General features: G+C 42.4%; 1 protein-coding gene across 3 annotated transcripts in view; it reads left to right on the forward strand.

Annotated features, from left to right (window-relative positions):
* The window catches only part of fat1a (FAT atypical cadherin 1a), an 87,207-nt gene that overhangs the window by 35,085 nt on the left and 25,963 nt on the right, over positions 1–26,159 (forward strand). For all 3 annotated transcript variants that reach the window (XM_050045622.1, XM_050045624.1, XM_050045623.1), the window contains exons 4-10: positions 2,663–2,724; positions 8,776–9,105; positions 10,454–10,670; positions 12,057–12,196; positions 20,598–20,873; positions 21,168–21,378; positions 22,000–26,073. In XM_050045622.1, the coding sequence (XP_049901579.1) occupies positions 2,663–2,724; positions 8,776–9,105; positions 10,454–10,670; positions 12,057–12,196; positions 20,598–20,873; positions 21,168–21,378; positions 22,000–26,073 (5,310 nt within the window). The remainder of the gene's footprint in view (positions 1–2,662; positions 2,725–8,775; positions 9,106–10,453; positions 10,671–12,056; positions 12,197–20,597; positions 20,874–21,167; positions 21,379–21,999; positions 26,074–26,159) is intronic.

Below are 26,159 nucleotides of genomic sequence, written 5' to 3' on the forward strand. Positions count from 1 at the left end.
ATGCTCACTACGTGATGGATGGTCTGTTGCAGTCGAGATGTGTATTAAGAATACACAGTTTGGCAGAAAATGTCGCTGCCCTGCTGTGAAGGAGTTGGCACGCCGCTGCTCTGCCAGATTCACAACTGTATCTGGAAGACATCCCATATTTATCAAACGCGCTTGATATTTATGACACCTTGCCAATTGTGTTGCTTCTCTTGACAAAGAAATTCCAGCAGGGTGTAGTACATGAAATCTGAGTGTGCTCAGTACCTGAGGTTTGCTGTTGCTATTTTTACTTTAGCAAGAAACAACAGTGAAAAAAAGGACCAAATAACTTTTCACTTCCTGTTTAGCATTACTTTCCTTCTTGTTAGTGCACTCTCTCCAGATTTCCCTTCCCTAGTTTCAGCTGGAGGTAGCAGTGCTAATTTGTGTACAAGATTCTTGCACATGTGTACCCACAAACAAAAGGCACCCAGTGATCACCTCCCGGTGAACCTGCTGTTGCCATGACAAGGTGTAAATTATAATTGTAAAATGGGACTTCTCTAAAATCTTTAGGGAGGCAAAACTAAAAACAAAACACATTTATATTTTCCAGAGTGGGCTTAAGGCCAGTTGTTTTGTGATTTCATTAGTTTTGCTAATGTAGCAGCACTGTGCTTCCATACTGAGAGCATTCTGTCTACATTACGAACACTGTATCTGTTGTTATACCTGGCCAGGCTTTGATTAGGCAGCTGATTTGCAGAGGAATTATAAATCAGAGACGCAGACTCGGTGTGGTTAATGCTGTCATCTGTATTCTGCTCTATAATACATGTACAAAGAGAGGAGTTACCTAACACAGCACACAGGGGAGCTTAAAAACATTATCATCCATCAGCTCCAGCCTTGCTAAAGCACATGAATAATTAGTCAACGCGGTCTGTTTTGATGTGGCACAGCAGAACTATTAGCTTTGACAGTAATAATCTACAGCTTACTAACTCATGTAACCCATGCTGATCCTCTGCAAACTTTCTTGCAGACACTATGCAACACTGCAAAGAACAATTCCTGCAGGTCGTTTGAATTTACTAAACTTAATTTGAGTTGTCAGTATCACCTCTTTTCAACTGAGGGGGTGTATTTAAAAGTGTTAAGGATGATGGAAGTGGCAGATTTTGTCTTTGTGTTAATGAAATCTTTTTCTTTCATATTTGCACCTGCAAAAGGTGAGATTTTTTTGTGTAAATTAACATTTGAATCATTTGCCCATCAGTTTGAAGCCGTGTTTAGTAGGCAGTACAAAACAAATGAGTTCCACCTACAGGAAGCGTTTGGCGTTTTCTGTTTTTTTCCAACTGAATATCAGCAGACGTGTGTCTTTGCAGCTCACTGTGAAGATTAAATAAAGCCTAAGAAGGAGAGGATAAAAAATGGGGGGAGCAAAAGCGCCTCACTCATATGCCTCAATTGCAGTGCTGAGGGAGGGCTATTTCAGGACCTGTAAGTTGTGGCCTGCTATTCTCGTTGCAGGCATATGTGCCATTGATGGGTTTGGGTTTCGGAAATCCTTTGCTTTATGCTAATCAGGCGCAGTGTGGCAAGCAGACAGCTCTGGTGCGGTTGAAGTTGGCATGTCTACTCTACACTCAGTGTCTCTGCAAAGTTGCAATTACATTGGTAGTGAGAACAGAACTCTGCTTATAACATGGCCATGTAGCGTTATCCTTCCCCCCTTTGCTTCTACCATCTTCCCTTGTTTGTGAATGTGATTCAGAATTGGATTAGCCATGAACTCAAGACTCAAACATGTTTTATTTTTATTTTTGTCAAAGCTTGGTTTAAGTCCTCTGTGTGACTGACGTCACAAGACATCAATCGTCCTACTTTAAATGAACGTTGAGCTCAAAAAGACCCAAGGAACATTTCAACTGGCAGCAGGATCTTTTCTGAAGTTGCCTTTTCTGCGTTTCAAAGAGAGCTGAGGACTGGGGGCAATGTCTGACTGGTTCTCTATTTATTCAGCTTGCGGAAGGATTAAAAGCAGGGTGTCAAGGCTATGCTGCTGTTTGCAGACCTTTGTGATATTTCACAAGTATAAGGCAGTGTGGTGGGCTGTCTGCCAACTGGTTTAACCAAAAACAGGGAAGACCTACTGGGAGAGCGCTCCTCCAGATGCAAACTCCTAACTCACGGGTGATGAGATAAACAGCAGGGTTCAGATTATGTCACCAGGCAGTGAGTGGAAGGATTGGTATTGTAGAGTTTTAGTAACTGGGTATTGTTTCACTGTCTGGGTGTTTTCTGAAAAGAAAGCCTACTGGAAAAATAAAGCCTACTTGTACCTGATATTTGATGTCAGTATCAATATTTGTCAGTTAAATGAGCAAGATTTGTTCTGAGTGGAACATTTACAGGTGAAAAATAAACATTTCAGTGCTACAGTATCTGATAGACAGACTGGGAGTTTGTCCTTATTGTCCGACATATACAGTGATACAGATTTATCTGCAATATGCTCATTTTGGCTGGCCCACTTATGTGTTGGCCACTGGTCCAGCATTTTCAGCGATAATTAGTTTATGATTTTCTCATCACTTCATTATGAAAAAATGATTTCCTTGGTTGGTGCTTTATGTAATGAATTTCATATCTGTATAATTAATGTTACTACTGATGTCTCCGACAGGTCTGGTTACAACAACTTCAAGAAAGCTGGACAGGGAGCAGCAAGACGAGCACATTCTTGAGGTAAGCACTTCATTTTGTCAAATTTGAACTCTAAATTAAAAGTTGGAGACAGGTCGGTGTCAGCCACTCAGAGTCATGTATAAAATAATGAACAACATGATAATCAGACATCTTTAAAAACAAAAGATTTTCTGTCTCTGATGTTTGGCATATCTAGCCAACTCTGGCTGAGCTCCACACACTGCCAACAAAAACAAGTCTTGTATATTCAAGAAGGGTCCTTTCGGAATAATTTCACCTTGTACTGATTTCCGGACGAGGTCGGAAGGAGAGGCGGGAGGCGTGTGGGAGATCTCGGAGACTGTTCCCTTTGTTCTTTCCCACTGTTCCGTCTCGTGGATGGAGCAAGCTGGGACAGGAAGCTGTTGTCAGACCAAAAGGCCAATGTCTAAACTTGTGGGTTTTAATTGAGCTGGGCTCTGTTCTCTCCTGATGCTTCGCTCCCTCTTCCTCGCCACAGAACAGAGGTTGATAATAGCTGCTTTAATTGTGTTTCCGGTGCTGACAGGCAGCAGATTGGACGCCTTTTAATTATTGTTAGAAGTTACACAATTCAGTGATCACTGGGTGACGGTTAATGCTGGTGCATCTGGTGCCAGAGCAGTGTTGTATTTCATACTCTGATTGTACATTCCACTGCACTAATTGCATTATGGGACTGAGAGTAAATGATAGGGATGAAAGTAGGGAATGAGGGAAGACTGGGTTCTTTTAAGGAAATGCTTTGCTGATTAGTGAAATTAAATAAAAAGGCTGATGGAGAAAAACAATATAAAGTAATATTTTGTCCTACACCTGTTGATTTTGTGACGAAAACTGAGCATCAAGGTCAGAAAAAGGTTTCCATTCAAATCCAAAGCTCCTCTGGTGGTTTGCAGGAGACGTAGAATTGCTACTTCCAACATGTGGTTGAAAGCTGTTGAATTACTAGGTTGGAATTGGTGTCTCGTTCAAAGTCTCTGTGTCTGTTTGAAAAAAGCAAATTCCCGCCTGAGTTTTGTTAATGTGTCTCATTTGACAAAATGCCTCCAGACAGACATTTAATAACCACATTAAAGACTCAGTTTAAACTCTGGTTGGCTTTAATGTTATGCCAAATTCAACACGCCTCTTCCCTTCATGCTAATATTCTTGCTTTTCTTTATCATGTTTATTGCTTGAGCTTTCGATCATATCAGACACTGTAAATCCAGAGCACAAAGAACATTTTTCTGAAGAATAACTAATAAAAAGCCGCTCTCGCAGTCCTATTTAATTTGAATATGAGTTGGAGGGATAATTTAAAGCAAGTAACTTTTGACCTAAATAGGTAGAAAGCGGCTGAGTGAACACAGGCTGGAAAGAGCTGTGTAACCATGGCAACTTAAGGAGTTTGTGTGTGTTGGTCAGTGGTTATTGGGAATCCAGCAGGAAACTCTTTATTGGGCCAAACATTCATGAGGCAGCACAGATCCCTTAACCCTACAATTTGCCCTCTCCACACCCCACCCCCCCACCCCCCCCACACACACACACACACACCTCAGTGTATCCTCGGGGCAGCTAATTGAGGGATAATCATGACTCAGGAGAATATATATGTGTGCACACATGCCTGTGTGTGTGAGCTGCATGCTGGCAGAACAATTCAAATTGAAGACCTACCCAGTGTGGAAGTTTTTGTGTGAACTTGTTGTAGGAGAAGAAACGCAACATGTGGGGCCATGTGGAACATGTGGAGCAATTAGGGTGGGGGCTGTGTCAGCATTGTTTGCACCAAATGCCAAGAGGAGGTGGAGGGAGCACAGGGGGCCTTCAGCTTTTATGATGAGAAGGATGGGGGTTGGTAGTCGTCGTGTGCCTGTGTGTGAAAGCAAGAGAGGGAGCTAAAGGCAGAAAGGCAGTGGGGGAATTTCAGAAAAGGCAACGCTGCTCCTGATGGTCTGAGTGTGGGCTCTAGCGGCAGGATGAGAGGCCTCCATCCCAGGAAGGAGGGGGCTGGGTAAATAGCAAAAGTGGGACATGCCAGGACATGCTTAGGATTCAGGCCTGGGACTGAAGAGAGAGAACATTTTAATGGAAATGCAAAGGTGAATGGGCTGTTCACATCTGTTGTCTGGAGCCTATCCCAGCATGCAGCTGGCAACACACAGGGTAACTGGACAGGCTACCAGTGTGGCTTATTTGACTTGGAAGTTAGATCCTATTTCCCTGATCAATCAATTATTTTATAAATGTCAAAAAGTGTAAAACAAACTAACAAGCAAACAAATGAAAAAACAGAACAAGCATTTTAAATTGTTTGCTTTGTGCAACCAGCACTCCAAAACCTAAACACATTCACTCTACATTATAGAACAATCACACATGAGGAGCTGTAACCAGTGAGTGTTTCCTCTTAAGAAATGATTTCAATGATGGGTCTACCACTGACAGTCACTTTGTGTTGCTCAATATGCTGTTGGTCATTTAATCAACTGACACAACATTCAGCCACAAAACAGTGTAGATATATAATTACATTTTGAATCAAGTTTATGCATTGTTTGTTTCCACTGGTAGCTCGAGACACTGTTAAGCTAAAGGGACGACACTCAACAAGTAAAGTATAGTAGAAACTAAAATTACCCTTTGAGCCTTACTGTTGGGGTTTCCAATTCATGTGAAGAACCCAGAACTGAGCAAAACACTTTTGATGAAGCTCCTGACCAACATGAGTTCCCGAGGCAAAGTTCCTGCAGTGGAAACTAGGCTTGGGCGGTATCCAACTTTCCATACGTATATGATGAGTTACGGTGAGTTTGCCACTTTCTGCAAGCTCTCTCAGCTTTTACAGATGACTAAATACACAATAGAAACTCACAAAGTCTTAACAAAAATAGTATCTCCCACCTTAAACAGAGAAATACCACTGTGCACCTTTGTAATAGTCGTTTCTTTTCGTCACAGAACTAAGACTGGCATAATTGCCTCGTTAACTCATTGTAAAACACACTTCCTTCAAACTCATTAGAAACAAAATAAAACTAACCCAAACTGTCTTAGTTACTCTTTTTAGTTATCTGGTTAGTTAGTCCACTGTTGTAACAATCACCAGCTCCGGTTTTGGTAAAAAACAAAACAAAATGTCCGTGCCATTGCTGGGCTGCTGTTTACAGTCCTGTAACTTATCTCCTTCCTCCCCCTCGGTGTCACCTCAGCTGCCTGTCCACCAGTAGGGACTGTAGACTGACCTCTGGTGCTGCATGCTGTGCACTACATACTATGAGTTTAATAGAAAGAAGAACGGCTTTATTTATGATGGTTTTGAAAATCATACCATCAGGATTTCCAAATACCCTGGTATACCATAATACTGTGATACTGCCCAGGCCTAGTGGAAACAGAGTTTGTCCTGACTCCCAGTGTTTGTGTAAATAACATTGAATGCATTAAAACAACAGTACTTCCATATGGTCAGTCAGAAAAAGCGCAAAGTTTTGCAATAGATAATCAGAGCATAATGGCTTGGCTCAGATCCCTTCACTTCACAGCAGTGCTATACTGATGCAGTGAGACACCCTCCCTCTGGTGTAACTTCTCTGTCTTTTGTGTGGTTTCTCTAATTATCAAACAAAGGCTTTTGATGAAAATGTTCCAAAGAGACGTGTGTGCTGATGAATCGCTGGGTAGCTATAGTGTTCATGCACACAGATACACACACTGCAGTGATGTTGGGATGCCGTGCTGGGACATTTTATTTCTATACTTGATGTTTCTCATCAAATTATGTTATATAATCAGTGATATCAGGCACTACACCTTCATACAGGAGGCTAAAACCCATGTGATCATAATGGAAATGTTCATTAAGCAGCACAGGATGGGCGCCGCATCCAACGTAACACATTCTCCCTGAGAGAGATATTCACACTGAGTTTCTTGTAATTCCATTTCATTAATTCTGCTCGTACGAGTACTACGGACAGCTGTAGACACTGCGAGAAAAACAAAAACACATTACTTTAGTAATTGAAACTATAGCACCAAATGGTGTGTTCCTGGCCTTGGACTCCTGACTGTTTTTAGTGAAGCACTTAGCAGATGGTTTTAAATGACTGTGGCATTTGTTCTGCCTTTCTACAGTATTTTGCAGCTCGAAGCTAGAAATGCTCACATCTCTACCAGCGCCCAGTCGGCAGCGCTTTTTCTGGGACTCTATGAAAATTGTGTTTGTTTAGGTCAGCCTGTGGCTCTTTGCTTTTGATTAAACTCCTCAAACTGTGCTCTCAAATGTCCGAAGACACGGCGGAGTGTTAAACCGTGGCACAAATTACAAAGTGTTAGCACGCCACCAGTAATGCTTGATGTCATGATTTAAATTAGGGCCCCATTAACGATGCAGTTGTGGCGACATCGTCTTTTATACTGAGCACGTCTGGGGTTTTAAAAAAGCCCCCAGCCTTTAGTGGAGTGCAGTAAGACTTAATGTTTATTAGCAGTGCAAAATATTTGTTTGCAAGTTTGACACACGGCAGCGGAGTCAGTGCAGCTGGTGCTACCATGAAGAGGTGCAGCTAATTAAAAATAATTAGCTCTGGTGGTTTGTTCGTGTAGCAGCCATACAAGCTACTGTTATCATGATCACAGGCAAACAAATTAAATATTATTTCAGATTAGCAAACTTTTGGGTTCACCTTAACAGCCTTCAGATGAACAAAGCATGTTTACCTGAATACACCAGCCCTAGCTAGTGACTCTCCAGGGGCAACAGTGGATCTAGTATTATATAAGAAAATATGATAATATCTCTCTTGCTAATTTGGCTATAATTATTTAATTTCCAAGGCGATCTGGTAGTTACATCGCTGTGTGCATTAGAGCTGATACTAAAGGATGGCCTAAAATACCCCTAAATTGTGACAGTGCACCTTTATACATAAAATTAGCTTATTAAATCTCAATTATTTGGCTAAAGCAGGTCCCAGGAGTCCGACAGGCTCAGCGGTGTAACGCTGCTCCTTACAGACAAAAGTGGTTCCAACAGAGCAGCCACACAACCAGGGGACCACAATTGCTGCTATTAAAGTCCCGCACTCTCCCTCTCTAGTAGGGATAAAAAATATATTTAAAATCCAATTTAGTCTTGCATTTCCCTGCTGGAGAATTCTGCCTTACAAGACTCAGAGAGTTGTATTTGTAGATCTGAAAAAGTCCCCCTTTTTACAACATCAAGACAGTTTCAGTCAGGGAGGAAGCACACTCTGTGGAGCACTTCATGACAAAGTATTTGACAGGATTCATTTATTATACTGTAGAGATTAGAGTATTAGGTTATGAGGTAACGGCCTGATGTGTATTTGTGTTTTTTCAAGTAAAAATGTTTATTTAACCTGCCAGCAAATCTTAGAAGGAGTTGCCTTTAAGTTTGGCTGCTAGTTAAGTTGCAGAGAAAGTAGTGGAATGAAAGCATGATGAAGGGAAAGCAAGCTTACCTTTTTTTTTCCTCTTCTTTGATTTTTTTTGGCTTTCAAATGATGAGTTTCAAACACAGCTGTTTTGATCTTAATATTTTTACATAATATTGTTGATTTTGCTGGAATTTATCACTTTTTAAAAAAATAATTTACTCTCTTCTCGTTCCAGAACTCGTAACACAATAGCTATTAAAAGGGTTCAGGTCTTAATGTGTTTATGTAAAAAATAGAAAGGGATTTCAAGCAGTGGTTCCCAACTGGTGGGTCGTGGTCCAAAAGTGGGTCACTGGTCTATTCTGAAAGGAAAATAAAAATGTCATAAAAATGGCCAAATGTTGAATATATTTAACTGTGTGGTTAAACGAGGTATTTTAATTGATAATTCAATAAGATGCAGTTAAAAAGTTTAATGCCACACCTCGTCTGATATCTGTTCTCCAATAAACCGTGTGAACCTTGAACTGATGACTAAGGAAGAATCTGGATCTTGTGGCTGGGCCAATTGGGAACCACTGATCTAAAGTTCACTGCATCAGATATTTGCCTCCTTGCTGTCAGCCCAAAGCCTTTCAGTCTGTGTTCTTCTTGTTCTGAAGTTGTTATTCTCTCTCCTCAGATCACAGTCACTGACCATGGTGTTCCTGCCAAATCCACCACCGTCCGTGTCATCGTCCGAGTTCTCGATGAGAACGACAACAGGCCCATGTTCCTGGAGAAAATCTACAAGATCAAGCTCCCGGAGCGGGAGAGGCCAGAGAGAGAGCGAGCCACTAAGAGAGACCCAGTGTATCGGGTCATTGCATCAGACCGTGACGAGGGACCTAACGCTGAGATCTCTTACAGCATTGAGGGGGGGGATGAAAACGGGAAGTTCTTCATCGAGCCCAAGACCGGCCTGGTGTCTTCGAAGAAGTTCTCATCTGCTGGAGAATACGACATCCTTACAGTGAGTATCTATACCAGGGCCTCACCCTGTCCTCTGCCTGATAGTCTCTCAGTGAGCTGTAAATGTTTACAACAGATGCTTGTTTATTGTTTTACTGTTGTGTTCTCATTCTCCTCTCAAGTCTTCTTACCTCCTTTGTTTCTGCAGCTTGCTTTTTTTTAGGGTTTTGTGTTTAAAAATGCAGTAAAGGAAGTCACTGTTAAAGAGACAAGAAGATAATTGGTCCAGACACATCATGTTGGTCCACAAGTGGGGAAGGAAATTACTTGCAAAAAGATTCTACTTAAAATTATAGGGAGCATATTCCAACCACCAGCCCACACTATCCAATTAGGATGTCATTGTTACAAGGATGTTCAGTATGTTTGCTTTATTACTGTAGACTTATTATGCTGCATTTCCACTGTGTGGAACGGCACAGAGCTACAGAATCAAACTCGCTCTTTTTAATTTTCCATCGGCAAAAGTTGTGGATTGTACCTGGTACTGTTTTTGGTACCAAGAAGATAGTTACTGCAAAAATATCAAATATCTTGATATTAGTTTAGGGCCATATTGCCCACCCCTAACTGGTACCAAAAGTTAGTCGAGTCGAGTTGAACAGTAAGGTGCAGTGTAAATGCAGCATTACTGTGGAGCCTTCGTCATCAAAAGCCTGATTAGTCGATCGTTATTGTGACTTGTTATTGGCCATTAACAAACTTACAGTTTACAGCACTCGAAAAAATTCTTCTCATCATGGCAGCTGTTGAGAGTATCTTAGAATTACTGAGGAATAAATGTGTTGTATGTGTGAATAAATGAATGTTATCTGTCAGTGTTCCACCTGGGAGACGTAGTTTAGTCATCACAGTTGGCTGTGATAAACTGCTGAGGTGTTAACTTGATGCTCGTCTTTTTTGGTGTTTTCACCTAGATTTTATGTCCCCATATACACCAGTAAGTTGTGTCTCCTGCTGCGAGAGGACGCTGCTCACCACAGTTTACAGTAATTCCAGTCCTCACACAAAGGTTAAATCACAAAAGAATACCACACAAAAGGTGTTTTGTTATTCAAAACGCACAGTTCTAACACCATGTGGACAGCTCGGAGGACAGAAAAGCTTTAACAACTGAAACACAAGCCATTCTGTGGACTGGTGCCATATATTAGTGGTTCTACTTACAGAAGATCTATTGGTGCATTTTTTCTTTAAGCATTAATGAGCAAGAATCAAAACAAACTCCCCGCATATGTACTTCTGAAGAGTTTCAGGCAGAGGATCCAACAGAGAGACGTACATAAACTCAGTTGCAACGAAATGTTACATAACACCGTGTAACATCTTTCATTCCGCCTCTCTCTCAGATTAAAGCCGTCGACAACGGACGCCCTCAGAAATCCTCCACTTGTCGCCTCCACATCGAGTGGATCCCCAAGCCAGAATTGCCGGCCGATGCGGCCCCTCTGCTTTTCGAGGAGTCCCCCTTCACCTTCTCTGTGATGGAAAGCGACCCCGTGGCACACATGGTGGGGGTCGTCGCCACAGAGTCCTCTGATGTTCCTGTGTGGTTTGAAATCACAGGTAATGCCTCCTTCTCGTGCATCTCTGTCACGTGTGTGTGCATGTATACTGTCGAAATGACCCATGTTAGAGAAATGCATCGTAGGTGGAAGAACTCTTTTGAGGACTAACATAGTGTTTGTGTGTGGAAGGACAAATTTTGTTTGTAGAGACTAGTGCAGAACCTGCGTGTTTAGCCCCTATGTAGATTTGATGGCAGTTACTGTTTACAAGTTGTTAATTAAGCTAAACATGCATACATTGAAGGCAAGGCCAGTAGCATTTTGTTAGCCATCGTCAAATCATCAAACCATTTTTCTCATTTTCACTTTTTCCATACTTCTGCTCTCTGCCTCGGAGAGCAGATTAGATAACAGCATAGTACTGTAAATTAATGGCTCAGAAACAATAAATATTGATAGTTTTCCCGGCTGCCCCGAGTGAGCCAACTGAGATGAAGTATATTTCCCCAGAATTTTAATTGACAACTCTTTTTTAAAGTGTTAAAACTTAATTTGTCTCCTCTCGAATGTGTTTTTTTTTTAACTTGTGATAGGCACTGTATGCATGAGAAGATTTAAATTGACTGCTTTCAAAATGCTTGCCTCTTCCTTCTTCCTCCCAGCCTGTCCTCCCTCTAATCAATGTCTGACTGACACGTCTCTTTTCTTCTCCTCTCTCTTTCTCTCTCTCTCTCTCTGCTCCGCTTACCGCTTTCCTCTTTTCTCTGGAATGTTCTGTTTGGTTGGATTTTTGCAAGACGGCATAGAGGATACTGAGATGTTTTACATCCTTCAGATGGCTTGTGACCACAACTGTACAGCAGAAGGTAGCTGCTGGGATCTCCTAATAGGCTGAGTCATATTAAGAGATCATCCCACACTGTGTGTTGGTGCTGCCTGTTGGCTGTGGTTGAACTGTGTCGTGCTGCTGGATTGATGTTGTGCCACGTTTTTCCCCCCTAAACCTGTGACCTGATTAAGAGTCTCAAGAGAAAATGGAAAACCTCCTCTCCTCTCATTGTGTGAATTACAGCTTCATTTTACATCCACTGTTGTGTCGTTGAGCCTTCACATTTCAGCATTCAGTGTGTAAAATATATGTTGTGTAGTTATTATTCATCGCTTGTATGTACCCGTCATTTTTTTGTGTGGGGGAATTGCATGAATTATGTGGATTATTTTCCGATAAACAAGAAACATCTACTGATAGTTGGTGATATCAGCATAAGTGTTTCTATTCATTATTATGTTCAAAATCATCACAGCTGAGAGTTGATGTTTGTTTGCCCATCTCAGCGCCCTCATTTCCTGTTTGTGCAACCTTGCTACATGCACACAACTAAATGACAATATGTCACTAATCTTTTGTCCCTCTTTGTTTGTACAAAAAAAAATGATTCCACAGGTGGTAATTATGACAGCCGCTTTGACGTGGGCAAGGCCAGTGGAACCCTGATTGTTGCGCGGCCCCTGGACGCTGAGCAGAAATCAAATTACAACCTGACGGTGGAAGCCACAGACGGGACACGAACTGTCAGCACCCAGGTAATTGAAACACTAATGAAACGGCTGGAAGCTGATGAGGCAGTTGTCATGGTTCTGTTTTTCCTCATGTTAGAAATAGCAGGAAGAATGGGACGGGTAATGAGTGAAGCATCGGCCAAACTGTTGTGTTTGTTATGATATATTTGTGTCGTGATGCTATCATCGCTCTCAACTGGCTCGGGAAAATTGACCATTTACAGGTTTGAGTCTCATTACATCCTTACATGACCTGACTTCTAACTCCGTAATGTGGCCTTGCAAAAACTGGACAGGTAATACAAAACTATGGGCTATGATTCAGTAAGGCTGTGCTGTTGGAAGAGATCTTCTCATATTGTCTGGTGCTGCCTGTAGGGTGTGGTTGAATTGTGTTTTACCGCTAGATTTACTGCTGTATTTTCATTATCAGCTCCACAGATAGGGAGACAGATCTTTTGATTAAAAAAAGTTAGTTTGACATTTTGAGAAATATGCTTATTCACTTTCTCGGCAAGGTTTAGATAATAGCACTTTAATATCTGTCTGCACAATATAAGGCAGTGGGTAAGTTAAGCTTAATGTTAAGAGTAGGCATGCCCTTACAAACCTGGCTCGAAATGGGAAATAGGCTCTAAATTATTAAAAACTCAAAGTATTGCTAAGGTGTGGAGTTTTTTTTTGCTATCGGTACTTCAGGGAGTGAGATCTCCATGGCTGAAAATAATGTTATCAAGCAATTATTATCAGTTCTCTCTTCCTCTCTGTGGCTGTATTTGCGCGAGGGGCGAGTTTGTGCTTTTACACACACTCACACACTGACTCCAGTAAAACTTCCAGCGCTCGTCATGGTAGAGAAAGCAAAACAATCACAAGTATGGCTGCATTTTACTCAAGTAGATGTTGATAACGCTTGTTGTCACAAATGTTATAAAAAGGAAGGTTAGCTGGCAGTTTATCAAAATATTTGGCAAACAAGCAGAAAATAAATCTGCAGAAATGCTCAGTTTTTGCCCTCTGTCCTCGTTTACTGCAGATGATGTTAGCTATAGCCCTGTTTCCACCGAGCAGTACAGTACGGTACAGTTTTTCCGTTTCCACTGTGAAAAGTTGTGGATGGTACCAATGGGACCATTCCGTACCGTCCCCATTTTTGGTCCCCCCTCTATTGGGGTACCTAACACAGAGATCTGGTACTAAAAGGTAGAGCTGTGAACGAGTGTTATCAGTAGACTGTAACTATAAAATGAAAGGATGTTTTGCTGCCTCTTGCAGCAGCTGGAGTCTGAGAAAAAACTTCATTCACTGGGCCGACTGCCAGCGACTTTTAAGATGGAACGTTAACTTGTGATGTTACTCAATGCACGAGTTGATGACATGAATCCATCAAAACACCTTAAATTTCACTGTGACAACTTTGACAATTACTTTAGTTTTTATATTACATGCACTAATGAGTGAATCTTCAAGCATATATATATATATATATATATATATATATATATATATTAATTTCGACCATGTTATGCGAACTGCGTATGTTAGAATCCTCACTCAGACAAAAAAAAAAGCATCATGGAGCGTCATTCCTGTGGGCTACGGATCACTTAACCCCCAAGCTTGCCTAATAAGGACTAAATGCACAATACCACTATTTTAAAATACCCCATGGAGAGAGACTCTCACTGCAGCCTGTTCTGTTTGTTCTGCAAAATGTCAGTGTGCAGCGTCGTTCTGTGGACGATAAACAAGGTGCAGGCTTCCATCTGTGTCACCAGTAATGAGGAATTACAGTGAGTGCTGGACAGAACACATCTGTGTCACCAGTAATGAGGAATTACAGTGAGTGCTGGACAGAACACTGAGTGACAACAACCCCACCCACATTGAAGAGTACTGTTTGTGGTGGAAATGCTAGTGTCTAGGTACCATGTCTGAAGGATTACTTTAGGTTCCAAAGGTACCATACTGAAAGTGTTTGGTGGACTTATGCCATACGAAGTTTTCTGGGCTAACAAGTTAGAATGAAGAGAATGCTATAAATGACAGCTAACAGCTTTGCTTTGTTTAGCCACAAATGCAGCCCCTCTGTGATGAGAGTGTCTGAAAAACACTGATTTTTAATGTTAAATTGCTTTATTCAGTGTTTATGCTGGTTTAAATCACCTGGTCTGTTTGATTTGGAGAGGAAGAGACCTTTGCGGATAAACAGCTCCCTGTGAAAACCTCCTGAACAATGAACACTGAAGGAATTTTAACTGGGAGATGTTTCAGCAATCCTCACTGCTAGATGCCACTTAATCCCCTAAATCTTACACACTGTTCCTTTAAGTCAAGCCTCAGTCGTCTGAAATTGAATGATCAGACTCTTTTGTTGAACAAGTTTTTAAACCATGATATGAGCAGTCAGTTTTCCCCCTCCTCTGTTCTCTGCCATCTCAGTTGAGCATTAAACTCCAGGAATCTTCCATTGTCTCATTCCCGAAGCAGAGCTGCTGTGATGTTGGTGCCGTCTAGCCAGAGGGTTTTTTTTTAAGTATACATTCTTGAGCCCCCTCCACTCTTCCCTCTGCTGCGTCTCTCTCTCTCTGAACCTGTGAACCTTCTCTTACTCTTCTCCGACAAGAACAGATTGCCTCAGTCTTTTCTGAATGGACTCAAAATAGCTAAATATATTACACTCATACATACACAAGTGTGCTCATGCTGCCGTCTGGAAACTACAAAACCAACGGAAAAGATGCTTTTATGCAGAAGAAGAAAAGTATTAGTCACCAAAAGACCCTCTGTGAACCGTTTTGATGAAAGATGAAACCAAAAGTTGCTTCTAAAGAAACTTCCAAAGCAGTCGCATACTTGCATTTTAATATATTATTATGCTAATTTAATCCTTCTTGCATATATCGAGCTTCCCAGCTGATACCAAAGCTGAACCGCCACGATAAAAGCTTTTAAGCATGCAAGTTGTCTTCGGTTTTTGTTCGGATGGTCATGCCTTGTCCATGAGATTTTGAAGGTTTGTACATGGTAGTTTTGGGTCATATGGGATGGTGGCATTCAAAATGTTTTGTCCTTTGTCCTCAAAGGGGAGCTTCAGAGAACTGTAGCTGGAAAAGAATCTATTTGTTGTCACTCCGTATGAATAAAGCCTTTCATCATCTGGCTGCTGTGCTCCACTGAGCCTTGGATGAAGCGCCGCCTTCACTGGCATTTTGCAGCTCATCCGAGGAAGCGGCACGTCCTTTAGTTTAGTGCAAAACCTTAAAAAACAGACACAGAGTACCTATTTTCTCAGCCATGATTTTTCTCGCCACATAAAGCACTTTTTTAAAAGCCCTGGCAGCAGACACTTATTTAAAAGCCCCTCAGTAATACTGCACGCAGTGACATTTTAAGTCAAATTAATCACATTCAAAGGTTAAACTATTCAAAAGGTCTAATTCTCAGCAGAGCTCAACTCTCAGTGGGACTGACTGTACCAGGAACCCTTTCACATTACAGGGAATGATTTAATTCAGTCTTCATATAAATATACAGGGTCACTGATTAGACGTCAAAGCTTTATTTTATTTATTTAATTCACACAGAAAAGCAAAGAAATGGTATCAAATGCTGCTGTGATGTTATGATACTTCATTTACACAGAAAACTTGACTTTGGCAGCAAAAGTAGATTTCCTGATAATAATCTATCTTCAAAATGTACAGTATATCATTGCCTCAAATGTTCCTACTGTGATGGAAAGTTTTACTGTATGTGCTACTCCATAATCAGTTTTATCAATCCCATCTCTCCCAGTCATCACAGCTCAATTGAACCATCAGTTTCACACAAGAAATGGGTCAAAGAATAATCACTCCCACAAATAATCACTCCCACAGTAAATCAGATGGAGCTTACTGCTTGCAACAGTGCACTCTTTCGCACTGCCTGCAGATTTCAAATGTGCATATTTTTGAATGTATTATTGGAGCTGCAGCTCTCCCGTAGATGAGCGCTAGCATGTAAGATGCAGGCCTGCAGACCCAGCTGACCGCTGTAGGTCAGCTGTTTTCCACAGAGGGAACGGATTTAGTGAATTTGTATGCTCTATAAACCACACTTGTGATGTGATTTAGGCCAGTTGCCTGGGATGTGCTGAGAGCCAAATAGGTGACTGAGAAAGGCATACAGAGGCCACAGCAATCGTCCAAATTTGGGAGGTTAGGAATGAATACATCAAAGTGGAAATGTTAATTTAATGTTAATGACAATCAGGATACGGGTGAGAAAGAAGCATATATCTTTAGTGTAGTATTGTAGCCTGCAGGCTTAATATATGACATATAGCACCAGTCGGTCGACTTGCACACGTTTTTGGGAGAGCCGTTAATGTCCCAAGGATTCAGCATACTGAATGCTTCATGTTTCAGGAAAGCCACCTGAGTGTTTTGGCTACTAACTTGTTTATCCGATAACATTGTTCAGCAGTGACAGTATTTGCTTTGTCAGCGGGGGTTTTAACAGAAACTGTAAATGCACCTCTTGTTGCCTGCTGAGAAGTACATGTTTTCTGTAACAGTGAGGAACCCAAAGGGCTGTGGTTTTGAAAAGCTTGTGTCAGACCACAGTGAAATGTATCAGTGTCGTTTTCAGGTAGGTTTACGCTGTCTTCTCAAGGCAGGCGTGTTATATTAACCCCATAGTTTATCAACCTGATTACACAGTATTAGGATTAACCATTGAACACTTGAAGAAATAGTCTAATCTGTAGATTGTTACATAAAAGATGTTGAGTAATCAGTTGTCTCTATCTCCGTTCTCGCAACATAACATAAATCCAAGAATCAATGTAAAAGAGTTGTTAATTGTTTGTTAACCGTTAGGAATTTTCCAGCATTAGTTTACCTGTAAAACAAGTCATACAGAAGTTAACTGAAAATTAGATCTACCCGATGACACACGTGCAGCACACCTCGTGAAAGCTCAAAGTTGGACTTATCTATTCCTCAAATCAAAGTCATGTGGAAGCTGTGTTGCCAGACAGGCTGGCCTATTTTCTCTCTCCTTGGAATGTTTTTTTTTCCCCGTTTTGTTCTCCCTCTCTCTCTCTACTTCTCCCTCTTTGTCTTTCTTCCTGATTTTCTCCCTCTCCGTTTCTCAAAAAGCTCCACATTCATTGGCCAGGCATGCAGGGATGATGGTTATTCTGTTTGGGTAGAATAAAACGCAAACAAGAGCACTGGACCTCTGTGGGTAGTGGGCTGTGTTAATCCTGTTTTGGGAACATGCTGGAGTGCTTGGTGCCAGTGCCCTGCCTTTGCCCAGAACCTGCCACCTGGCAGGAGGGCTTCCTCTCCTACGCATGGCACAGGAGGACAATGAGCACAATGAAAGCCCCCATGTGTCCTTTCCTGGATACACAAAACCCAAAAGGTGTTTCGTTATTCAGAAGGCTCCTTTTCTGTGATCTCGTAAGCACACTTTTGTTTTTGAATGTCTGTTTTACTTTCAAATGACTAAATTGGAAATTATGTTTAATCCAACCTGCCTGCAGCTCCAGTGGTGATATCAGTATGAAGCTCATGGCCTGTGGGAGGTCTATGGGAAACAGTCGGCCCTTCTGTTCTGTGTTCTCCATTTGGCCATTGTAGTTGCATGAAGGCGTCTCTGAAGGATCAGCTGATGTAGACAAGGGGTGCCGCATTCTAGCTCGGGCACCTCATAGCCAAGAGCTGCGCCAACAAGGCAGCCTCGGCATGCAGCCCAGCCTCCCTTCCCCCATCTCCAGCTATATGACATCCTCCCTTGGCCGTGCAAGCACCTCAAGCTGTTCTGCTCACAATCTGTTCCTGGTCTCCTGTTTCTTGTGTTATCTCAGTCCACATTACAAAGACCGTCTTTATGTCTCGCTCGAAGGTTCACCTTATTCACTCATACTCCCATGTTTTCTTGCCTTCAGTATCAAAGCTGACTTTTATATCTAGGACTCTTTTTGTATACTATTTGTATTTTATTCTCAGCCACATCTTTGTGTGTGTGTGTGTGTGTGTGTGTGTGTGTATTTCTGTCGTTCCCTCCCACAGCCTGTGTTTTCTAAATCTGACCATTTTCCTTAGCTTTCTTTGGTTTTTCTCCGTCACTTCTCTTTCATTCTCTCGTCTCACCCTCACAGCACTTTTTTTCTTTAGTATCTCCATCTGTCACGTCTGTGTCTCTGTCTCAATCTTATTCCTCTCCAGCATTCCCAGAGGAAGCCATATACAAAGACTAGAGAGTTTTCTTGTACACCAGCATTTCTGCTGCAGTCAGGCTGTATCATGCCGCTTTGTGATGTTTGGGGGCAAAGTTCCTTTGAAGTGTTGTAGAGCCTCCTTGCAAGGGGAAAGGCAAGTTTGTGTGCATATGGAGGCTGAACAGCCTTTTGTTTGCTTTCTCAACCACCTGAAATAGTACATTGTGGATAGATGTGGATACTACTGACCCGGTTCCATTCCTTTCTGCTTCTTGACAGCACTATCAGCTCTTGCCACCTTCCTCACTATTCACAAGACGTGTTATCTGACGCTGGCCAGATTGAGACACATTGGGCAGCCTCTTTGTGTGGATGTATGTGTGGCAGTGCACATTTTATGAGCCCGTGTGTGTGGATGCACGCATGTGCATCAGTGTGTGTTAAAGGTGGATTGTGAGACATCGCGGATGTGGTGGTATACGATGTCTGGCATGACATGAGAAGACATGCTTGGAATGAGATAGCTTGTCAGCCTGCTGAATCATACAGTACGGGCCCAATTTCATACGCCTTTTCAGGGTTAATTCCTCATTAGAAAATTGTATTTATTTTACATTACGCATACTGATTAGCAGTGTGACATGGGTCGCTCATGACACATGACTTGTGGCAATCAGCCAGTTTACAGCACTGACAGACAGCATGCAGCCCAACGCTCCCCCTGCAAGAAGACATCTGTGAGCTTCAGCAGCATTGCCAACATCACAGCACACAGCAGATTGTAAATGTTATCAGTGCTGTCGGATTGAGTCTATATTTGTCTCTGATGTAGGCTCTCAGCGCTCAACAAACAGACTTATGACAAAAAAACAACAGTGGGCAGTTGTGCTGACCAGAGGTCTGACAAATCCTGGTCAGCCAGCGAGCTGTCATCTGGTCAGGGCTTTTGTTACTGACGTCTCCTTCACTGTTCCTACACCAAACAGCTCGGCTTTGCCCGGTTCCTTACAGGACATCACCCCCTGGTGTTTGGTATGCAGGTGTCTAATCTGGGCTGATCCCTTTGTTCCCCATGTTTGGCAACGGTAGAAGCCCCTCGCTGGTCTGGGAAGCAGAGATGGCATTCCAGCAGCTCTCCATAATCCTCTGTCGGAAGTCCACTAGACGAGTGGCTGGTGTTGATAAAACATGCTCCCAGTGGAATTTTACAGTTTGGGGATGTTAGATTCTTTGTTGTGTGTGTGGCAAAAGAAACACAGCGACTGCACTTTTTGCTGTCCCAAGCAAGAAGCACATGTGTAGAGATTTGTCTCATGGATCTGAGTCTGAACAGCTTTGAATATATTAGCAGAATATTAAATCTGCAGAACAGTAACACTAAAACATGTTTAACCATCCTAAAAGTTACTAAGTACTTTTAGACATGTTATATATTGTTAATAGCCCTGGAGAGGCCCTCTGACTTTCCACAGTTGGCAGCCCACTGTCAAATGGTTTATCACACATGTACTCTCAGTTTAATCACCTGCTCCTGTACGGAGCTCACAGTTCATTTAGATGCATTGTGGTTTTTCAGCATTGATTTCTTGTTTCCACTGTTAGCAGTATCAAGTGGCCATTCAGTTAAAATATTGCTTTTGCCATCATATGTATCGATCGGGTCTATATTTACACAACACTGCGTTTTACTGAAGAGCATTTTAGAAGGACTGCAGAAGTTGTGTGTGTGTGTGTGTGTGTGTGTGTGTGTGTGTGTGTGTGTGTGTGTGTGTGTGTACAGAGGAGAGACTGAAATAAAAAAAGAGGGTCATAAACACATCTTTGGCCATTTGAGTGTACTAAACATTTATTGTTTGTGAATTATTATTCTGTTTAAAACCATTAAGTACATTTACACTCACACTGGTTTTCAGGCTATCATCGGGTGTTTGTAAGTAATTTGTCTGCACATGTAAACCTAACCCTCACAGAAACTTGAAACAGGATGTGGACCACTGCTTTAGAATGATCCTCTTTATGCTTTTTACCAAATACATGTTCAACAGTAACGTGTAACACTGAATTTTTTGGATAGATTCAGCTATTCAGCTATCCTCTGAAACAAGTCCCGAGTACACAATGACGGAATTAGAAAACTGTCAGATATCATAATCAAATTATTTTCACACATCATCTTCTGTTCTAACTTTACAATTCATTTTTCTCTTCTAGGTGCTTATCCGTGTCATTGACACCAACAACCACCGGCCGCAGTTCTCTCAGCAGGTGTATGAGGTGAATGTCCCCGAAGACAAGCCAGCAGGGACCGAGGTCCTGCAGATCAGCGCTGTGGACAGAGACGAGAAGAACAAACTGACCTTTACGCTCCTGAGCAGCACTGATCCCTTCAGCCTGAGGAAGTTCCGACTCGACCCGGGAACGGGCACTCTGTACACAGCTGAGCGACTGGACCACGAGACTATGCATCGTCACATCCTCACCGTCATGGTATGAATTAGTGAACACTGGCAATTTAACAATAGTTTAATGAATTATGAGAAGTTCCTATGTGTGGTTTAATGGAGTTTATTTTGGGATTGTTTACTTCATTGGGAAATGAAACATCCATGAAATTAAGATAAGCTTGTTTTTGCTATGCCTTTAAAAAATATGAATAATTTGCTGTTCTATTATGTTGCTGTTGAAGAATGAATTATTCCTTGAGGTCTCTAACGCTCTTGTCTGTCATTTTTTTCCTTTTCCTCCTCTGTACGTGTCTCTTCGTAAATTTCCCTCCTCCAGGTTCGAGACCAGGACATCCCAGTTAAGAGGAACCTTGTTCGTGTCATTGTCAACGTAGATGACACCAATGACAATGCACCGTGGTTTATAGGCACACCTTACTCCGGCCGTGTGTTTGAATCCGCAGCCATCGGCTCGGCCGTGCTCCAGGTCACGGCTCTTGACAAAGACAAAGGACATAATGCAGAGATTGTTTACAGCATCGAATCAGGTAAATACACACCAAACTGCTGCGCCACTCTGTTAAGCCACACTTTCCCTAGTTTTTCTTCTCCTCACATAGCAGAAAGCTTTCATTGTAAATTCATGCAAATGAAATCAGCTTGTAAAAGATGCATGAGTCATCTTGAGTCCTACTGCCCACTGGATCTTGATCATGAATGGAATACTTTACAAAGAGAAGGAGAATATTGAAGACTTTGTCTAGAGGATCTCCAAATACGTGGGAGATGGGCAGATCCCCCCTCAGAATTTCCCACGATGGGTTTCCCCTACAATAAGCTGTTGTATGAGAACAAGAAACATGTGGCTAATGGATTTTTGTTGAATACATGCATATTTGACATAGCTAAGATGACTTAATGCATCTGAATTGCTTTGTTTTGAGTAAAACTGAGGGTTTGGGATGACGATGGTAGCTAGGAAAAATTTCTGACATTACAAATGCTTTTCAGCCACATCTTCTGGTGAAACAAGTAGCATAATTCTTCTTCTTATTTTTTTCATGTATGTTTTGCATTAATTTTGCAGGCACATATCACAGGTTAGAATGAAAAACATTTCTGTTTCAGCAACATAAATGTATTCTTCTTTTGTTGTCTCTTTCTCACAGGAAATGTTGCAAACTCATTTGCCATCAACCCTGTTCTCGGGACAATTACAGTAGCCAAAGAGCTTGACCGCAACAGCAAGACTGCATTTGAACTCACTGTTAAGGCATCTGATAGTGGAATACCTCCTCTGTCAACTACAACCACTGTACAAATTGTGGTAACAATTTCGGACAACGCAGCCCCCAGATTCACAGAAAAGGAGTACTCTGCAGAAGTCAGCGAATCAGTCCATCCAGGGAGTTTTGTGAGCTTGGTCACAGCCGACAGCCAGTCGTCCGTTTTCTATCAGATAAAAAGTGGCAACATCAACAATGCCTTTGACATAAACCCAAACTCAGGAGTAGTTGTGACCCAGAAAGCTTTAGATTATGAGACCACCTCTCAATACAAGCTCATCATACAGGGCACAAACATGGCGGGACTCTCAAGCAACGCCACACTTCTGATTCACCTAAAGGATGAAAATGACAATGCTCCAGTCTTTCTCCAGAGGGAATTCAAAGGAGTAATCAGCGAGTCGGCCTCTGTCAACAGTGTTGTTCTGACCCGTGAAAACACCCCTTTTGTCATCCGTGCCTCTGATGCTGATTGCGACCAGAATGCCATGCTTATCTATCAAATTGTCGAACCTTTTGCACATAACTATTTCGCCATTGACTCAAGCACCGGAGCCATCAGAATCACAACAGCCTTGGATTATGAACAGAGGAGTGTTTTCCGCTTCACAGTCCAGGTCCATGATCTAGGAATGCCACGCTTGTTTGCAGAGACGGCGGCCAACGTGACCATTGAAGTAATTGATGTTAATGACTGTCCACCAGTTTTTAGCCAAGAGCTGTATGAGACAACTGTCATAGTGCCAACCTACAAAGGGGTGGAAGTCATTAAAGTCAACGCAACAGACTCAGACTCTGGGCCGAACTCCAAACTTCTCTTCTCCATCTCTGAGGGAAATATTGGTGATAAATTTAAAATTGATCCAATTACAGGCATAATCTCTATTCAGAATGTCACACAGCTCAGAAGCAGATATGAATTAAAGGTTAGGGTTTCAGATGGTAGATTTGCCGCTGTTGCTACAGTAAAGATAAATGTGAGGGAAAACAAGGAGAGTAAGCTGAAGTTCACCAGGGAGTCCTACAAAGCTTTTGTCCAAGAAAACTTTTCTGAGAAGAAGACACTGGCGGTCGTTGCTGCTGTCGGCAACCAGGTGAACGAGCCATTGTTTTACAAAATTTTGAACCCTGACAGCAGGTTTGAAATCAGCCGCACATCTGGGGTAATCTCAACCACTGGGATTCCATTTGATCGCGAGACACAGGACACATTTGATATAGTTGTTGAGGTAACCAGAGAGGAGAAATCTGATGAAGTGGCCCATGTTCCAGTAACTGTGACAGTGGAAGATGTGAATGACAACAAACCTATGTTTGTGAACCTTCCCTATCATGCCCTGGTCCAGATGGACGCAGAGGAGGGCCAGGTCATCCGGCAGGTCACAGCAGTTGACAAAGACAAGGGCGCGAATGCAGAAATACATTACCACCTGAAGGAACACCAGGAGCACTTTCAAATAACCCCATCTGGTGAAATCTCCCTCAAAAAGAAATTTGAGAAGGATTCACTTAACACAGACTTTGTCATTGTTGTTATTGCAAAGGATAATGGAGAGGTAGCACTCTCAGCTGAAGTAGAAGTGCCAATAACAGTGGTGAACAAAGCAATGCCTGTGTTTGAGAAGCCTTTTTACAGCATTGAAATCCCTGAAAACATTCAGTTACACACACCTGTTCTTCACGTACAGGCCAACGATTCCGAAGGCCCTCGTATTGTGTACACCATCTCTGAAGGGGATCCTTTCAAACAGTTCTCAATTGATTTCAACACAGGCGTAATTCATGTGATTCAGCCTCTGGACTTTGAGACACATCCCGCTTATAAGTTAAATGTAAGAGCCACGGATTCTCTGACTGGAGCTCACTCTGAAGTATTTGTTGATATCATACTGGAGGATGTAAATGACAATGCCCCTGTGTTCCTGTCAAAGGCCTACTATGCCAATATTTCAGAGGCATCTGTCATCGGTGCATCCATTTTGCAAGTTGATGCCAAAGATTCTGATACCGGTAATAACCAAGAAGTATTCTTTCAGCTGGTGGAGGAAAAGGGGAAGAGTTCAGATTATTTCACCATTGGCCGAGACACAGGAATAATCTCTACAGCTCAAGTTCTGGATCATGAGGAGAACCAGCAGTACAAGCTGAGAGTCCGTGTTGTGGACGGGGGAGTTCCAGCTCTATCTAGTGATGTCATTGTGACGATAGACGTTACAGACCTGAATGACAATGCTCCAGTATTTACAGAGCAGACTTACAAAACTACTATTAGCGAGTTAGCCCCACGTGGATACTTCATCACCCAAGTCCAGGCATCTGATGCTGATAGCTCGGACTCCAGTAAGTTGGAGTTCTCCATCATATCTGGCAATGAGGATCAGAACTTTTCCATCGACAAACGCACAGGCGCCATTGCCATTTCCAACCATCGTAGGCCACATATGCAGCCTCTTTACAACCTCAATGTATCAGTGTCAGACGGTGTATTCAGAAGCTCAGCTCTTGTTATGGTAACAGTTACTGGTGCCAACTTCCACAACCCCACCTTCTCTCAGGTGGACTATGTGGTAGAGCTTGTTGAAAACTCACCTGTTGGTACCTTGGTGGCAGAAGCAAAGGCGACAGATGATGATGAAGGCATTTACGGGCAAATAACATACCAGATTGTCAATGACTTTGCAAAAGACAAGTTCTCTGTCAATGAAAACGGGGAGATTTTCTCTCTTGAGGTCCTTGATCGTGAGAATACCATTGAAAAAGTTATTCCTATTTCGCTCATAGCTAAAGACGGCGGTGGAAAAGTAGGCTTTTCTGTAGTCAATGTCATTCTCACAGATGTCAATGATAATGCCCCGCAATTTAGAGCAGCTGAGTACAAAGCCACTATTGCATCAGATGTCCCAAGGGGAACCTCTGTGGTCAAAATCGCTGCTTCAGACATGGATGAGGGAAGCAACGCTGATATTGAATATTCAATTGAAGCAGATGTTGAAAACGTTGGGGAGAACTTTGAAATCCACCCAACCTCTGGGGTCATTACAACCAAAGAGAGTCTCATCGGACTTGAAAATGAGCTCTATGCATTCTTTGTGAGGGCGAAGGATACTGGGAATCCACCCAAACATTCTGTTGTACAGGTTTACATCAGGATTGTTGCACCAGAGACACCAATTCCCAAATTTGCTGAACCACATTACCGCTACACAATTGCTGAAGACCTTCCCATTGGCACGGAGATCGATGTTATTCAGGCTGAGAGTGAGCAACCAGTGGTGTACAGTCTTTTGAAGGGCAATACTCCTGAGAGCAATGGAGATGAGGTTTTTGTTGTAGACAGAGACAGTGGAGCTTTAAAGCTTCAGAAAAGCCTCGACCATGAGACAACCAAATGGTACCAACTCACTTTGCTTTCCCAAACCAAACACGAGACTTATGACATAGTGGCATCTGTAAATGTGAACATCCAAGTGAAAGACCTCAATGACAACAAACCTGTCTTTGAGTCCGACCCTTACGAGGCAGTCATTGTGGAAAACCTTCCGAGCGGGACTCAAGTGATCCAAGTCAAAGCCAACGACCAAGACTCTGGAACCAACGGCCATGTTGTTTACAGCCTCGACCCCAAGCAGAACTCTCCGGAGATCTCAGAGCTGTTCGCTGTTAACAGTGAAACTGGATGGGTGACCACCTTAAAAGAGCTAGACCGCGAAAAGATGAACAAATACACAATTGCCGTCCTCGCCACAGACCAAGGCGACAAAGTCCAACATGTTAATGGCACCAGAGTGGAGGTCACAGTCGCCGATGTAAACGACAACCCGCCCCGCTTCACCGCAGAGATCTACAAAGGCACAGTCAGTGAAGATGACCCTCCTCCCAGCGGGGTGATCGCCATCCTCAGCACCACAGATAATGACTCGGAGGACATCAATAAACAAGTGAACTACTTCATCACAGGTGGGTGTTTATTATTTTGCGAAACACATAATTAGTAAGCCCAGAGAGTTTACTCCCTACTCCTTTGTGTAATGGTTTTTCATAAA

The sequence above is a fragment of the Epinephelus moara genome, chromosome 5 (genome assembly GCF_006386435.1).
Source record: "Epinephelus moara isolate mb chromosome 5, YSFRI_EMoa_1.0, whole genome shotgun sequence".
Taxonomy (NCBI): domain Eukaryota; kingdom Metazoa; phylum Chordata; class Actinopteri; order Perciformes; family Serranidae; genus Epinephelus; species Epinephelus moara.